This window comes from Hippocampus comes, unplaced genomic scaffold (genome assembly GCF_001891065.2).
Source record: "Hippocampus comes isolate QL1 unplaced genomic scaffold, H_comes_QL1_v1.1 scaffold93, whole genome shotgun sequence".
NCBI classification, from domain to species: Eukaryota; Metazoa; Chordata; class Actinopteri; order Syngnathiformes; family Syngnathidae; genus Hippocampus; species Hippocampus comes.
In genome coordinates, this window is record NW_017805481.1 from 975,918 (window position 1) to 993,585 (window position 17,668).

General features: G+C 47.4%; 1 protein-coding gene across 3 annotated transcripts in view; it reads left to right on the top strand.

Moving 5' to 3' along the window:
* kank2 (KN motif and ankyrin repeat domains 2) overlaps positions 1–15,686 on the top strand; it is a 31,791-nt gene extending 16,105 nt beyond the window's left edge. Inside the window, exons 2-13 of one of the 3 annotated variants that reach the window (XM_019875852.1) lie at positions 3,060–3,153; positions 7,253–7,323; positions 7,552–8,943; positions 9,938–10,141; positions 10,223–10,331; positions 10,427–10,924; positions 11,004–11,091; positions 11,390–11,609; positions 11,922–12,064; positions 12,594–12,794; positions 12,946–13,044; positions 14,686–15,686. In XM_019875852.1, coding sequence (XP_019731411.1) covers positions 7,287–7,323; positions 7,552–8,943; positions 9,938–10,141; positions 10,223–10,331; positions 10,427–10,924; positions 11,004–11,091; positions 11,390–11,609; positions 11,922–12,064; positions 12,594–12,794; positions 12,946–13,044; positions 14,686–14,742 — 3,048 coding nt within the window. In that variant the 5' untranslated portion in view covers positions 3,060–3,153; positions 7,253–7,286 and the 3' untranslated portion in view covers positions 14,743–15,686. Of the gene's footprint in view, positions 1–3,059; positions 3,154–7,035; positions 7,108–7,252; positions 7,324–7,551; positions 8,944–9,937; positions 10,142–10,222; positions 10,332–10,426; positions 10,925–11,003; positions 11,092–11,389; positions 11,610–11,921; positions 12,065–12,593; positions 12,795–12,945; positions 13,045–14,685 lie in introns of those variants that run through there. The other 2 variants (XM_019875854.1, XM_019875853.1) reach the window with 2 other exon arrangements.
* Positions 15,687–17,668: the final 1,982 nt, after the last annotated feature.

Consider the following 17,668-nt stretch of genomic DNA (forward strand, 5'->3'; position numbering starts at 1 on the left):
ACCCCACCCCCTCTCCATTAAGCCATTTTCTACCAAATCCCCAACCCCCGCCTGTTTTTTTTTTTTTTCTTTTTTAGCTTGTTTCTTTCCGGTGCCTCTCCCTTGCTCAGTTTCCTGTCGGGATGACCCAATAGCCGGGCCGCCGGCCGTTTGACTCTGCTCAAGGAGTAATGCGAGCCGAGCGGCCCCTCCCTTTTAAGGCCAGCACCAGACCGCTCAGCACGTCGCCATCCTCATACTCGCTCCTCCATCCCACCACCCTTTTTTAATGCAAGGAGCAGGGATTTTTCCAAAAGGGCAGCGTCTCGGCGGTGGCGACGTCCCATTGGCCCGCCACGGCTTCACCGTGTCGCCATATGCGTCATTCAGATTCCGCAACACTAAGGTCTCCTTATGTTAACAATCTGGTTGTTATACTGTATACGTTTTGTTGCCGTATTATATAGCGGACCGAAAGAAGCCATCTGTTTTCCACATGGAGCAAAGAGGCGGACGCAAGACGTCTCAGCGAATACACACGTCCCTGCTGTTGTGTAACCGCTTCGTGTGTCTTCATTAAAGCCCCCACCCCGAGGAAAGAAAGTCTTGACCATAAATGAGCTTCGGTCCGGAGAGATATAAAGTGCTGCCTCTGCTCCTCATGAGTGCGCTCTTTTGTCTTGAGTATTTTTAGACGTGGAATGCAGAAATCATAGTTATCGTCGGGGCGAAGACATTTTAAATTACACTTGGACTTTTTGTTAGTTGTTCTTGTGATCTTGTGTGGGGATCTCCCTCATCTGTACTCTTGCCCATCTGGGAGTTGACTACATCCTGGATTTGCAGTGATTCACATTGGTGGGCCACGGCTTCCATTTTAAAACATTTCACTTTTCATTCACGTCATCCCTTTTCGTTTATATATTTTTTTCTTTTGTTGGGAGGAAGTGACTGGGTTGTTACCAAGGTCCTTGGAGGGGTTTCTCCCTTTCCTGTAAACCTTTCCTCCATCTGAGCTCAACACATTAATGCCAATTAGACGGGGGAAGTGTCATTGCGAAAGTTGCTCCTGACAAATTCGAAGGGGCTGAATCCCAGCTCTCACATCACCAGTTGATACCTGACTACAGCTTTGTTTGTGGCTCCGTAGGAGTGGGAAGACTTTCGACGGTGTCGGCGAGTTGCACCGTCAGCGTGCGGGTCCCAAACAGCTATTTGTTTGTTTTGAGCTGGACTACTTGCCAAACGCTCACATGCTGTCTGTCTTCCTCGGCGATGCCCCTCCTCTATTTAAATTAGAACCAGCTGTGGAACGGGGAGCTGTGCATGAATGGCTCTTTGTCATTTGCAGTTCGGCAAAAAGGTTTGTTCCTACACACTCCGCCCTCTGAGCGCAGCGCCTCTGACGTGACACAATGAGCTCAGCAACGGGAACAACAACAACGAGGCTTGTTATGATCTTTCGAAAAGGTCACTCAAATATGACTTGGGGAAAAAAAAAATGTCGCTGCTAGCTGGCTTATGTGGAAGTTTGACAATCAGCAGACACAGTCACATTACTTATCCACCACGCACGCACTCTCTACACAGCAAAGGAATGTAAAGCCCTGATAGCAACAAACTGTACATTCGGCTTCAGTTTGGTAAGATCTACCATCTTACGTGCTTCCACAGTCAGAAGTTACCGCCACCGAGAAAACGCATCTGGAACAAGAAATGTGTCGACGATCATGAATTTTATACAACGTCCTTTAACAACACAGTAACAGATCCGCTTTTTGGCAACAATAAATGCTTTAAGCTGTTGAATGACAATCGCCAGGGTTGACGCTAGCAGTCAATGTAAAATCCCATTGACGGGCTAAAATTAGCATGGAGTAGCGGGAGTGATAGTCCTTCAAATAACGAGTATTTACACATAAGCACTGTAGTAGCACATACATTCAGGGGAATATGGAAATACTGTAAAAAGCAAGTTACATTAATAAAGCTCAATGGCAATTTTCTTTTTAGCTTAATCTGTCTCATTCATACATGCTAATAACCACACCGCCGTGCTATGCCGAGACGCACACAGCAGGAACAGCTCATATTTTTATTTTTACTTCGTGTTTTTGTTACTATTAGTCAAATATATAATTTTACTATCTTACTGATTTATTTTTGAGCTGTTGAATTTGGGTGGTTGAATAAATACAGTTTTAAAATAATTGAATAATAGTTTATTGATTGTGATTTTAATATCAGTCAAAATAATCTTTATTTATTATTTTTTTTTTTCATAATCGCATGCATGTGAGCTGCAAGAATTATTTCTGTCCATTTGGTGACACTATCCTCACATTCTACTGAAAGCTGTTCTACTCTAGCATGTTTTTTATGCATTTGTTTTGTTTTAAAAGGCGGGGCCTAGCCCTGTGAGTGATGTGGGTGTCAGTGAATGTGTTTAGAGTTTCTGCGTGTTGGGGGATTTGGCTTTAGTTGGCTAGTTTTCGCCTGATTGTCGCGCTGCTGTGATGTCACACTATTTTGCTGTCACATCCCCTCGCGGTGCAAACACAAGGTCAGATTTATCGTCCCAAACCGCGCGATGGTAAACTGAACTACGCCGCTCGGCGGTCATGTGGTTTGCGGCTCATGGTCTTCGCCTGGAGTCTTGAAGGTGACCTGTGCAGCTGTTCAAAGAAAACATTTCCCAATCGCACTGCAGGGAGGCTCCCATCCCGAGAAGATGCTCACACTGGCCGGCTGCACCGCAAGCAGGTCAAACTGTGATCAGTGTCTCGCTGGGGCTTTATTGTTCACATCCGCGGTGTCTCTGAGAACGACTGGAATGTTTTTGCTGGCGTTGCGAGTGGTGTTTAGAGCGTTGCGGGGGCCGGCCTCTACCACCCTGACATAAGTCTGTTTTTATCTCTGCGTCAACAACTTTAATGGCGTTGCGAACGACGCCTCTGATGACCACTTGTCACAACTCTACGTACTAGCTTCCTTCCTGAATTTTGCGTTCTTTTTTTACCCCTTTGGGTAAAGGTTGTCGGCTACATTCTTAAGCCTTCTTGCTTGTTGTTTTCTCTCAGGTGCTGGCCTAAAAAAAGTGTGAAAGGAGGACGGCCGTTGAAGGAGGACGGCCGTTGAAGGAGACCAGCGACGAGCGAGCCCCCGTCGTTGCTGGTATGAACTGGAAAATATGGTCTTTGCTTCTTAATTCAAAAACCATTCCCGGGCCTGGGAACGTCGGTGGAAAAACTCCTCATAGAAGGTGGTATTTCTGACTTTGCATTACTGCAATTTAATCCTTTGTAATGGCAACAGCAGTGAGGTGACTCAGTTTGAGTGGAAGCGGTGCGTTTGATACGCTTGGAGGAGTCGCAACCCAGAGAGAATCTGAAATGACTCTTCGGGGTGGTCCTGAGCTTTTGAAGTGACTCGCTCTAGATACTGCGAAACACATCTTGTCGATACCGCCGCGTGGGAATTGCTGCTGTCGGTGCGTCGTGGGAGGTCAAACGTGTAATGCGGTTCAAATCTTGCAGGACATTCCACAGATGTGCATTCGGCACACACTGACCTGCATCTTAACCACGCGAGGCTTTTAATCTTAAAGGCGGGCCTAGGAGGAGTTAACCTCCATTAACATGGCACGCAGATGCACTGGAAGGGATCAACGCGAAAGGGGTGGAGCTGCACTTTTGTCCTGCTTGAGGTTTGCTCGGAGAAAGTCATCGGAAAGCTGAAGAATGGCGGTTTGGTGCCTGGAGGCTAGGCTGCGGATTACTTTTCCTTGATAGATTCGACACATAATCAACTATTCATTCATTCACGGGAGGTCCTCGGTTTATGACGGAGTTCTGCGGCGACGGAACCTGGATTTGTATGTCATTTGTCAACCCCAGCACGGCGCTAGTCGCTCACTAGCCTATGCTAACAGGGTAGTCAAAAACATTTTTTAGGAAGTGAAATAAGAGCAAAAGCCTTCTATTAGAGTTGTTCCATAGCGAAGGAGCTTCCTTGAGTTGACGTTGTAGTCGACTAATAGAGTTTACATATTATCACCGTGCTGGTCTGGGTATTCTCCAGCTACTGTATATCCCCCTCACTCAAAAGTGTTCAAAAGTGTGAATTTATTTGCGTGTGAACACAGGTTTGTAATATGCACCCCGCCATTGGCTGGCGACCACTTCATGGCCGCCCAAAGTCAGCTGGGAATCAACTGAATGATTCCAGTTGATTCCATCAAGCTAACAAGAATCATTAACTCTGACTCAAGACGGAAAAAATAAACCAAACGTCCGCGCGTGACGCAGTGGGAGTGACGATGACGGCAGAGGTGGGGGGTGAGGAGGGGTTGGGAAGAGGGGGGGGGGGCCAGGGACGGAACGCCCATCTCTACTTCTGTGAATGTTGCAGTTGATGATATTCCACCCCTGTCCCATAGGTGGGGCTAGTGTGCATTTCAAAGTGACTGAGCTTTGCCAGAAAATCATTTTCCAGCGTCTTGCATAAAGAGACGATAATTGGCAACGTACTTGACAGCGGTAGGCCTGTTACACTTTTTTCAAAGAATGAGGTTCAGTAGAATTTCGAGTCAGAAGAGCAAACATGGAGACAAAGGGTTTTATTTGACCGTAAATGACTACATTTTTCTGTAGAAAGGCTTAGAAATTGAGTGAGAACAGTGTGTCTCTGTTCGCTTGTCATCTCAATGGAACTCTCAGTGTGGAGCATGCACACAAGGGGGGGGGGGGTGTTACTGCCAGCGAGACAGATGCGGAGGGAGGCTTGTTGCTGTGGGCGTTTTTTAATTTTTTTTTCCCCCTCTCTTTTTCTTTTTCATGCGCTGATGTGGGAAAAAAGATCAAAAGTTTTTTGTGTCTCAAAAGTTGAACTGAGACTCGGCCACGAGTCGGCCGGGTTGAGGATGTTTGGTTGCGTAGCCGGGCGCTCTAATTATATCTCATCAACTGTCCTCTGGCAGCTCCGCCCCTCCACACGCACACACTGTCCCGCTCTGTCCAACATGAAACATCAATGTGACACTTTTCATTCCACACTGGAGTTAAACAGTGCCAAAACCGCTTCGCTTTCATTCTTGATTGTAATCATTCCACATCGCCGTTTTGTCTTCATGTAGTTCCCAACACCCATTTTCCCTTCTCCATAAATCCCGGCTTGTTGTGAGAAGTCATCCCGAACTGCTGGAACAAATTCCTCTCGGAAAGTTTCCTCCAATACGGTTGGCTAACTTATCAAACCTTTCAAATTTAAGACAGGAACTGTCTCTCGGCTTGACATGTGGCAAGCGTCACGCGATGCCCCAATGTCAAAAAGGCCGCGCTTGTATATATGAGCGTGTGTGTGTGTGTGTGTGTGTGTGTGTGTGTGTGTGTGTGTGTGTGTGTGTGTGTGTGTGTGTGTGTGTGTGGCAGTGTTGGTATGAGCAGGTGATGAAGGCTGCAGATAAGAAGAGGAATCGCAGCGACACATTAAACTGACTGTGGGACTTCAAACATACCAAGTGCATTTAGTCAGCGTTTCCAAGCGCCCTACTTTTTTTACCAGCCAGCGAGTGAGTGGAGTCGCAAAAGAGAGAACGACCCTGACTAGAAAATTGACAATGCCACACACATAAGACACGCTCTCACACTCAATCATACTTATAAAGCCAATAAAAAAAAAAAGAAAGTGATACTCATCGGCAACATGTAATCCATTCCATATAACTATTTTTTGGGCATTTTAAGGTAATGGTTTTGCTTTGCGATTTTGTAGGACCTGGCATTGTAACGTATGACTTAACTTTAACACAGGGGCGCCCAAACTTTTTGGACCGAAGATCGACTTTTCGATCAACCAACCTCCCCCGATCGACCCGTTTCCACGCACGCGCACGCACATACACACGCACGCCATGACACGGAGGCATGCGACGCACTTTTGCAGCCTGTTAACTATCGTAGCTCACATGTACCATTTTAAAGTGCTTCCCTCGGCCCTCTAGATTCATATTCTTTGCGATTGACTTGGGACCAATCGGCGATCTACCGGTCGATCGCGATCGCCGTAATGGGCATCCCTGCTTTCATAGATCCAAGTCCTTCAACAAGACATGATGCCAAATCAATTGCAAATGATACTCTTACTTTTGAAAGACCAACTTTCCTTGGGACTTTTGGACCCTACTCCTAAAATGGAACCACAATTGTCTTTTTACTTATCACTCTCATTTTGTCTTCCAAAATATTAGTTTAACCCTTTCAGGGACGGCGGTCACACCAGTGGACAGCCTATCACCTTATCGGGGTTACAGGTTATCATTTTTGGTGCATGAAAGGGTTAATTAAACCCAAGCTAGCAATAAGACTTGCAGAGTAGATCAGTAGCCTGGAAGATTGTAATGGGGGATCTCATGAATAAAATAAATTAAACAAATTAAGTAATACACCCAACACTGGAACTCATGTTAGATCTGGGTTAAATATTACATCCTCTATGACCGAGGAAGTTAATTTGTTTCCAAATGGACCAACTGGGGGGGGGGGGGCGGGACGAGTTTATGGGCTTCGTGGGAAGGAACAAGCCGTCATGTGTTTGAGGAAAATGTATGACGGTCTCGAGCAATTAGCACAGAGCACAGGGAGGCCAGCTGAGAACTCCTGATCGTCAGCTGACATTTGGGCAAATGGTGGAGAAAGCAGCTGAAAATAAATGGGGGGGAAAAAAAAAGAGAAAAATTGCGTGTGTGCATGTGTGCGTGCGTAAACCCTGATTTTGCGAGGCAGAACTTTGCGTGTGCAGACGATTCCTAATAAGGCTGCAAGTCTCAAACCTCTGTCCTGGAATTGGCTGCCAGGAAACTTTTCCCCCCGTAACTCCTCTTCTACGCAGACTACGAAGAGAAACAAACACGCACAGGAGACTGTGACCCGCCACGCTCAGAAAAATGGACGGATAAAATTAGCTGGGGGGTGGGGAGGAGGATGGGGGAGGCAGGAGACGGGAGGATGGGGGAGGGAGGGCTCGGCAAACTGGAGTTGCACAATAACAGTGATGTGCCGAAAAAGCGAAAGTGAGGACTCGTGTGTACGTGTACAGCTCCGCACATCTGAAATCTTTTACCACTGAGAGGTAAATGAAGTCATCCAGTGTCGCCACACATTGCGAGGGATAATATGTCACTCTTGAGTATCGTTTCAGCAACTGCAGCATTTTTCTGAACTGGTGCTCACTGTTCAAGTAAATTCAAATGTTTCTGTGCCCCCCCTCTCTCCAGGTGCGAGTAATCTGCTAGCAGCCTCCTTCCTAAAATGGCTCAAGTGCTGCATATGGACCCCGGCTTCCCAGGTACGGCATTTATCAACGCTCAATGGTGATTGCTATGGCACAATGGGAAAATCAATTGTGATGACATCATTGGAAAGGAGGAGTTTATAAATCACATCCCCGCCTCATTGTCCAGCCCGCGTACACAAATAACCCAGCGGCCCGGAGTTGATCCCATTTTCTAAAGTCTGAGCCCAAGATTAGACGCAGATTTCCGTTTGTTTCAAGTTGATTTCCTTCCGCTCACAGGGAAGCTCAGCTCGCCAGCAACCCCCTCCTTGCACGGCAAGGAACAGGAGGCGCCCTACTCAGTGGAGACCCCCTACGGCTACCGTCTGGACCTGGACTTCCTCAAATATGTCAACGACATCGAGAAGGGGAACACCATCAAGCGGGTGCCCATTCAACGGCGGCCGCGCTACGGCTCGCTGCCTCGCGGCGGCGGCGGCTACGGTTACACCGGCTCCTGGTGGACCTCCACCGAGTCGCTGTGCTCCAATGCCAGCGTGGACAGTCGCCACTCCTCTTTCTCGTACTGCGCTCCGGGCTACCACACCGCCCACAGGCCCAACTTCAGCACTGCCCGCGTTGAGAAGACCTTGTTGGATGCGCGGCGGAAGCTGGAGGAGGAGAAAGAAGGAAGGCGCTTCTCCAACCTGGGAAGCATGCACAGCAGCGTGGTGGGCTCCAACACCTCCATTAGCAGCGCGCACAGCTACAACCGGGCCCACGGGGCAGGAGGGGGCGGCGGCGGAGGGGGAGGAACTTTTACTCCAATTAACTCTGGACTGTCCACCCCGGTCACACCCACTCCGGCGCACCTGCAGCACGTCCGCGAGCAGATGGCGGCTGCCCTCAGGAAGATCCGAGACCTGGAGGAGCAGGTGAAGACCATCCCTGTGCTCCAGGTGAAGATTTCCGTGCTGCAGGAAGAGAAGCGGCAGCTCAGCGTCCAACTGAAGAGCCAGAAGTTTCTGGGCCACACCATGGGCTTCAACCGAGGCCGCAGCCGAGGAGAGCTGTACATCGACATTCCGGAAGAAGAAGTCAGCGCGGGAGCCAAGGATGCCAACAAGCCATCGGGGCCGATGTCTCCCGCCGCGCCGGAAGGCTCCAAACAAGACTCGGGATGCGAGATTGAGGACACCGTTATCGTGGCCGGGGCCAGACCGGATTCTAAACGGGAGCTGCGCACGATCGGAGTGGGACCGGAGGGCGAGAAGAGCAGTCGCCAAGTCGGGGTGGGTGTTCGGGAGGTGGATCTGGGGCTCCTACCCGAGGCCGAGGCTCTGAAGAACCAAGTGGTTCATCTGGAGGGTCAGCTCAAAAGAATGATGGACGAGCTGCACGCCGCGCAGCTGCGAGCGACGTCCGCCCAGAAGGACAAGGGTCCTCGGGCCGAGCATCCGGTGAGGGCCACCACGATGGGCTGGCAGGAGCTGCAGGACGGCAACCTGCAGACGGTGGTCAGCTTCACGCAGCAGTGCCCGCAAAAGGAACAGAGGACCGTCGGCATCCAAGTGTACACGCTGGAGCAGCCCACGGTGGTGGAGGTGGGCACTCTGCTCCGAGCGGTCCGCTGCAGCTCCCCGTTGCCGCTGTTGGAGGGCCACCGCGGAGGACAATCTGACGACTCGGCAGGTACTGAAAGAACGATTCCATCGACGGCTCAAAAATGTCCGTGATATTGGGCAGTCGAGCTGAACTTTCCTAAGACATCCTCGACGCTTTCGAATCGATATCTCAGTCAACGTTTTGCTGTTTTATGATCAAGGAGCTGAATCGCAAAGTTTACGAATTGCCAAGTACATTTTCTGGTTCAGTTTTTTTTTGCTGTTGTTGTAATCTGATTTGCGATTGACTTGTTCGATAACATTTTGTCGTAGCGAATGCTTCACGCTTTCATTCCACAAGACGCACTTGTACGTCTTTTTAAAATTAGGCCCCGCCTACCAAGGACATACTTGTACGTCTAAGTCTTTTTTTTGCGTCATAGAGAGGAGGAGGGTCTGATGCAATCTGTGAATGACAATAAGCCGTTTGCATTGTAAATCATGTAAAAAAGCGACCAGTAGGTGGCAGTGGTGCCTCACGTGCTTGAAATGCATGCTTTTACAAAAAGCTCTCTTTCTCCGTTTTTTGCCCAGGAATCGCCATTTTCACGAAACTTAGCCAATTTGTAATGCTGATTGCTGAAGAATAGAAAAAGATAGAAACAATTTTTTTTCTGCTGAAGGAAGAGAGTCCAAACTTTATTTTGGTAGGCTCCATGTTTATATAGCATTAGAACCAAATATTCTGTGGGCCTTGCAAGATCAGTCAAAATCCAGTAAAGCGCTTTGATTGAGGGGGTTGCTCCGGTGAAAATGGCTGGGATTGAATGAGTTAAAAGACGACAGGTTAGCGTTAAGTGAAGGTAAATGATCTTACATCTAAATTCATGGTTCATTTGCCTTTATTTCAGGCTAAGCCTGGCCTATAAGACCAAAACATCTACAATAAATGCGATGCTGTTTATGGCAATACAAATTAATGTGTTTCTTGTGTTTATTGAAAGAAAAAAAAAAAACTAGCTAGGTACGTAAAAAGTACGTCGTGAATAATGCGAAGTGTAATAAACGGTTTCCTTCTGCAGAAGCCGCGCTGGGGTTGCCGATTGCAGTCAGCTCCAAGCAAGTGCGCGACATTCTCAAGAGCGAGTTGTCCACATCCACGCCCGTATCCAACCCCGCCGTTGTCGTCGGCACGGCCGGCAATCAGATTGCCGCCGTGTACTTCAAAGAGGGCGAGACTCACCCGGAAACCGGCGCGGAGACGCTTCAAGACGGCCACGCCGCTGGTAAGCTTCTTGTCGAAGGCGCTGCTCCTCGCCGCCGTTCTGCCGCGCTTAAAAGGACTGATTTGAACTGATTTTGCACAGCCTCGTCTCCCCAATCCTCTCTGAGGTCCATCATGAAGCGGAAAGCAGAGGGTGAACCGGGCTCTCCGTCGACCAAGAAAAACCTCCAGTTCATTGGCGTTAATGGCGGGTATGTGTCATTTAACCCTTTCGTGCACCCTGTAACCTAAAAATTGGCATCACAAAAGTGTGCTTTTTTTTTTCTTTTCTTTTCTTTACTCACAGTTACGAGTCGACGTCATCCGATGACAGCAGCAGCTCGGACGAGGAGAGCGACTCCAGCGAGTATCACGAAGCCAGGGAAAAACTGCCAGAGTGCACCGCCGACCACCAGCAGTACTCCCGGCCTCTAGAGGGCGACGTACCTCGGCAGACAACCGTCCATTCGCTGGACGGCCGCTCCGACTCTCCGCCGGCAACCGCGGACAAATCACAACCGTCACTGGCGACCGAGGCCGTGGCTCCAGAATGTCGCCCCCAGATATCAACGCCTGGCGCCAGCCCGGTTTCCCCGTGCCCGGCCAACGGTTCTGCCTGCCAAGAGCCCGTCGGCCCGACGTCGGCCGCCAGCACTGAATCAATGTCGCACGTTACCTCCTCAGCAGCCCCTCAATGTGCCACTCAAACTTCAGAGATTGCCGGGCAGCAGGCGGAGACCGGCGACCCCTCCGGGCAATCAGAATCTGAGCCTGTGTCCGTGAGCATCCCCACAAAACAAGTCAGGTAAGGTCCTGAGGGATTTGTGGAGCGGCAAAATGACGTGCTGACAAACCATCAGCAGCCTACATTGTCGTCATTCCAGGTTGGAACTAAGTGACAGCCTGAAGTCGGCTCTTTGTGACCTTCAAAAGGCCCTTGGAGAGCCCAACGCCTTCAGCCAGCAAGGAGCGGTATGCCTCATCCTCATTAAAACACTTCGGCATGTTTATTTTAATTCGGATTGAAGAATTAATCCAATTTCCAAATTGCGCAGGCTGCAATGTATGCTTCATTTTGACATCTATATTTCATGTATTTTTTTCATATAGTGCCGAGATACGTTCACTGCTTAAGAAGTGCAGTCAAGGTGTTAACGCAAAGTTTCTTGATTCATGAAAAGTCGAAGCGATAAAGCCACACATTTATTTGTTCGAATGATTTTTGTCGTCATCCTAATACATCACTTGTCCTGATTGTGTTTCCACCCAGAGGGAGGCGTACACCGGCGTGCTGCAGGAGTGGCTTCGCGTGTCGTGCCACAAGGCGGCGGACGTGGCGGCGGTCCGGGCCTACATGGACGCTTTCGCCGCCATCTCGCCTCAGTTGCTGCAGTTTGTCATCAACATGGCGGACGGCAACGGCAACACGGCGCTGCATTATACCGTCTCGCACTCCAACTTCCCCGTGGTGAAACTGCTGCTCGACACCGGTGAGTTGTGCAGATTTGGTGGGGGGGGGGGGCACTTCAAAGCGTTACTTTTTTTTTTTTTACAGACATTATGGGTTGACCCTGCATGTGGGGGCCCTCTGCCCCCGGTTCCCAAGGAAACAACATAGTGAGACTGATAATGGACACTTTTTTTTCAACCACAAGTTCTGCCTAGCAAACAGTGGTTTAAAGGCGTACATCTGTGCACTTAATATCACATTTGACCTCATTAGTAGCCGGCAAATATTTGATGACAAAGGACCATCCACATTATTTTTTCTAAACATCCTTTTTTTTTTTTTTATCCGACAGGTCTATGTAATGCCAACAAGCAGAACAAGGCGGGCTACACGGCCATCATGCTAACCGCTCTGGCTGCGTTCCACTCGGACGGTGACCTTCAAGCTGTCCTGCAGCTGCTGCGCACTGGAGACGTCAACGCCAAGGCCAGCCAGGTGCGCCCTCTGTTGCCCGCATGCTGTTACTGCAAGGCCTCACCGTTCTCTCAATCAGGATTTTGAACGTTTACGGGAAAACAAGAAAAAGCACAACAAACTTGGGAAATAATGCTCTTCGGCTAACAAGATGGGGATCGATGCACCAGTAAATTTAACGTAGTAAACAAAGTCCAGCTCTCTACTTTATTGTACAGCATTGGGTCAATTACTAGCTGAGTCGAGTGTGACGTGTCATCACATGAATCTGACGTTACTCGAATGAAGGCATTTTCAACAAAAAGTCTATTATTGTCCTGTTTTCGGAGAATAATGACCTTCTTGTTTTTAGAATTAAGACCCTTTTTTTTCAGAACAAAGGGTATACTCTTACTTAAATCCAGTTCTGTTTTTGAAATTCACCCGATCAAATATCCATTTTCTACCCTCCTTAAACGTAACATCATTTAAATTACATCATTACATAACCCCCCCTGCTCAGTCTTTGAAGGCTAAAAGAAATTTTCCCGTTTTCCATTGTGTCTCCCAGGCGGGTCAGACGGCACTGATGCTGGCGGTCAGCCACGGGCGGGGGGACATGGTGCGGGCCCTTCTGTCCTGCGGGGCCCAAGTCAACATCCGCGACGAAGACGGCTCCACGGCGCTCATGTGCGCCTGCGAGCACGGTCACGTGGACATTGTGCGACAGCTACTGTCTGTGCCCGGCTGTGACGCCACCCTCACTGACAACGTGAGTGGCGTGTCGGGATCACAAAAGAAAACTTGCTTGGATCATTTTCCCCTCCATAGAGCCAGCTGTTTATATTCATGATATAAAAAGAAAAAGTCAGTTTCCAATACTGTGCCCTGTTGAACGCCATCTTCTTGCGCACGTGTTTTAGGATGGCAGCACTGCGCTCTCCATCGCTCTGGAGGCCAGCCAGAATGACATCGCCGTGCTTCTCTACGCTCACCTCAACTTTGCCAAGCCTCCTTCCCCCGTAAGTGAACGTAGATCGTCTCCACCCCAACCGTCTTCGATAGTGCTCACACCTTTGGACAATTTAGGCGTCAGTAAAGCTCACTTCAGGGTTTCCTCAGCTCATTTTTTCATGCAACGCTGTAACCTGATAACATGCTTCGCTGTCCACTGTAGTGACCGTTGTCACTTATCCGACAGGTCTATGTAATGCCAACAAGCAGAACAAGGCGGGCTACACGGCCATCATGCTAACCGCTCTGGCTGCGTTCCACTCGGACGGTGACCTTCAAGCTGTCCTGCAGCTGCTGCGCACTGGAGACGTCAACGCCAAGGCCAGCCAGGTGCGCCCTCTGTTGCCCGCATGCTGTTACTGCAAGGCCTCACCGTTCTCTCAATCAGGATTTTGAACGTTTACGGGAAAACAAGAAAAAGCACAACAAACTTGGGAAATAATGCTCTTCGGCTAACAAGATGGGGATCGATGCACCAGTAAATTTAACGTAGTAAACAAAGTCCAGCTCTCTACTTTATTGTACAGCATTGGGTCAATTACTAGCTGAGTCGAGTGTGACGTGTCATCACATGAATCTGACGTTACTCGAATGAAGGCATTTTCAACAAAAAGTCTATTATTGTCCTGTTTTCGGAGAATAATGACCTTCTTGTTTTTAGAATTAAGACCCTTTTTTTTCAGAACAAAGGGTATACTCTTACTTAAATCCAGTTCTGTTTTTGAAATTCACCCGATCAAATATCCATTTTCTACCCTCCTTAAACGTAACATCATTTAAATTACATCATTACATAACCCCCCCTGCTCAGTCTTTGAAGGCTAAAAGAAATTTTCCCGTTTTCCATTGTGTCTCCCAGGCGGGTCAGACGGCACTGATGCTGGCGGTCAGCCACGGGCGGGGGGACATGGTGCGGGCCCTTCTGTCCTGCGGGGCCCAAGTCAACATCCGCGACGAAGACGGCTCCACGGCGCTCATGTGCGCCTGCGAGCACGGTCACGTGGACATTGTGCGACAGCTACTGTCTGTGCCCGGCTGTGACGCCACCCTCACTGACAACGTGAGTGGCGTGTCGGGATCACAAAAGAAAACTTGCTTGGATCATTTTCCCCTCCATAGAGCCAGCTGTTTATATTCATGATATAAAAAGAAAAAGTCAGTTTCCAATACTGTGCCCTGTTGAACGCCATCTTCTTGCGCACGTGTTTTAGGATGGCAGCACTGCGCTCTCCATCGCTCTGGAGGCCAGCCAGAATGACATCGCCGTGCTTCTCTACGCTCACCTCAACTTTGCCAAGCCTCCTTCCCCCGTAAGTGAACGTAGATCGTCTCCACCCCAACCGTCTTCGATAGTGCTCACACCTTTGGACAATTTAGGCGTCAGTAAAGCTCACTTCAGGGTTTCCTCAGCTCATTTTTTCATGCAACGCTGTAACCTGATAACATGCTTCGCTGTCCACTGTAGTGACCGTTGTCACTTCCCTTATACATTACGCAACACCTCCACAGACGCAGGCATCTTTCGAGCTACGAGTGTCTCAATAGGTTCACTGCATGTGAAGCGTAGTCCACATGCAAACAGGAAAAGTTGTGATTCTGCCGCAGACAGACGATAAAATCAGATGTTGCTATTTTCTTCCATCTTTTAGGTCTCTCCAAAATCTCCTCTGCTGGGCTCTTCTCCGCCTGCCGGTGAAACGAAATAGAAAGTCTTCCCTTGTTATTTAAAGCACATGATGATCAAGTGATGGCCGCGCGACCCACCAAACACCGCCGTTATCAGCTGCCGGGTCTCTCACAGCCGTGTTTGTTGTTGTTGTTGTTGTTTTGTATTATGAGCGACTGAACGCCACTAAAATAACACGAGTGTTTGGAAGAACGTGATGTCAGCACATGTGCGATAACTAGCGCCGCCCTCTCGTGTTTCAAGAAGTGTCCTTGATCGGTTGCGTCCACTTTCTCACCACCGCAACTGTTTTATCCGTATTTATACACCAAATGTTATACACTCTCTCTCTATTTTTGATAGTTTTTTTTTTCCTTCCTAAATCTGATTTACCTCAGGACCTTGGCGGACGACTATTTTTATTTGATTCACACCAGCCGATAAAATGAATACGTTTGATGAAGGTACGACAGTGTTTGTTTTCGTCCACAAAGGTTGAAGGCCGAACGGAAGAGTTGAACTGTAATTGTACGTGTTCAGCGGGAGGAAGCAATACGCTGAGCAGTCTGCTGCGGTCTCAAATGAAGGAATAGAAACGGAAAGTGACTGAGGAGGATGGACTGTGTAAGTTATATGGAAATAATATATGTCCCTTTCAACTGGTAGCTATCACACCGAAATTCAAAGCGCATTGGCGCTTGATGTCAACATTTCAGAGACTTTTTAGTCCCGCTAAATTTTCATCTTCACTTTGGAGCAAGTCAACGTTTTATAAAAGGTGTTTCATGTTAGCATCTTTTTTTTTTTTTTTTTTTTTTAAATACACATTAGGTTTGTAAGCTCACACCCGTTCTATGTAACCGCACAGCTCTTAAGTAAAGCTCATTTCTGATGAAGGTTTATCTGCAAATTTTAGACTGTTTCTTCTCTTGTGCATTTTTTGGGGGGGGGGGAGAACTATTAATAAATACGGACCTCACTGTCCCTGGTGTTTTTTATTTGGTTCTGCTCTTGTTGCAATTGCACGTTTTTGGGGGGGGCGGATTTGATTGTTAAAACGACAACAGAGCACACTAATACTCCCGAGTGTGAGGGGTCCTTCTGTTGTAATGTTGGCAAGTCTCCACCAGAGGGCGCCACAGAGCAGAGTAAATACTTGCGTGGCTAATGTTGTACAGTACTGTACTTTAATTTGATTGTATCCACAGCCATTTTGACAACAGAGGCTACTCACTTCGGTTGAAGTGGGATACTTTACACTATCCCAAATGTCAAAACAGACCCATGTCCGACATATGTCGCTGATGGTTGAGTGCAGGGGGAGGGAACTCCAGTCCCTCGAGAGCCATATCCTTCCTGTTATAGGTCCCTCCCTGCTCCCAACACTACTGATTCAATTGTTCAGGCCTCGACAAAGTTTGCTGATGAGCTAATCATTTGAATCAGGTGTGTTGGAATAGGGAGGGACCTAAAATAGGCAGGATATGGCTCTCACGGAACCGTAGTTCCTTTACTATACGGTAGTGATGTCGAACATACGGCTCGCAGGCCAGAACCGGCCCGCAAGGAGGTTCGATCAGGCCCGCAGGATAATTTAAAAGTGAAAATATTTAAAAGAGACACGGAATAACTACTTTTAATAAGGTGCAATTCATGGAGTATCCTCTGAATCTGTTTAATAAATTTCAACATTTTCCTAATGTTCTTGTGCTTCTTTAGACCAAAACAAAGGAAAGACATTATTTTGGTTATTTATAGCAGAGTATGGTATAATTTTAATGGTCCGGCCCACTTTACATCTACCGAGGCTTTATGTGGCCCACAATGTGAAATGAGTTTGACACCACTGCTATACAAGGTCGTTTTTTGGGGCTAAAAACACCTTCCTATAAAATGTATAGAAAGGCGTTTTTAGCCGAAAAAAAAAACGACTTTGTATAGTAAGCCGTTTTTATCCCCCCCACCCAAAAAAAACCATGTATAGTAAGGCATTTTTAACCAAAAATACGACCATGTAAATAGTAAGCCGTTTTTAGCCAAAAAAACGACCATGTATAGTCAGAGGTTTATCACCGAAAAAAACGACCATGTGTAGTAAGGCGTTTTTAGCCAAAAAAAAAAAACATTTATTTATAGTCAGGCGTATTTTAGCCCCCCAAAAACGACCATGTATAGTAAGCGTTTTTTAGCCGAAAAAAACGACCATGTATAGGAAGGCGTTTTTAACTGAAAAACACGACCATGTATTGTAAGGCGTTTTTAGCCAAAAAAACCACCATGTATAGGAAAGCGTTTTTAACTGAAAAAACGACCATGTATTGTGCGGCGTTTTTAACCAAAAAAAACACCATGTATAGTAAGGCGTTTTTAGCCGAAAAAAACGACCATGTATAGGAAGGCGTTTTTAACTGAAAAACACGACCATGTATTGTAAGGCGTTTTTAGCCAAAAAAAACCACCATGTATAGGAAAGCGTTTTTAACTGAAAAAACGACCATGTATTGTGAGGCGTTTTTAACCAAAAAAAACACCATGTATAGTAAGGCGTTTTTAGCCGAAAAAAACGACCATGTATAGTAAGGCGTTTTGAACTGAAAAAAACACAGTGTATTGGAAAGCGTTTTTAGCCAAAAAAAAACCACCATCTATAGGAAAGCGTTTTTAAATGAAAAAACGATCATGTATTGTAAGGCGTTTTTAACCAAAAAAAACGACCATGTATAGTAAGGCATTTTTTGCCGAAAAAACGACCATGTATAGTAAGGCGTTTTTAGCCGAAAAAAAGGACCATGTATAGTATGGCGTTTTTAGCCGAAAAAAACGACCATGTATCGGAAGGCGTTTTTAACCGAAAAAAACGACCATGTATAGTAAGGCGTTTTTTGCCGAAAAAACGACCATGTATAGTATGGCGTTTTGAACTGAAAAAACGACCATGTATAGTAAGGCGTTTTTTGCCGAAAAAA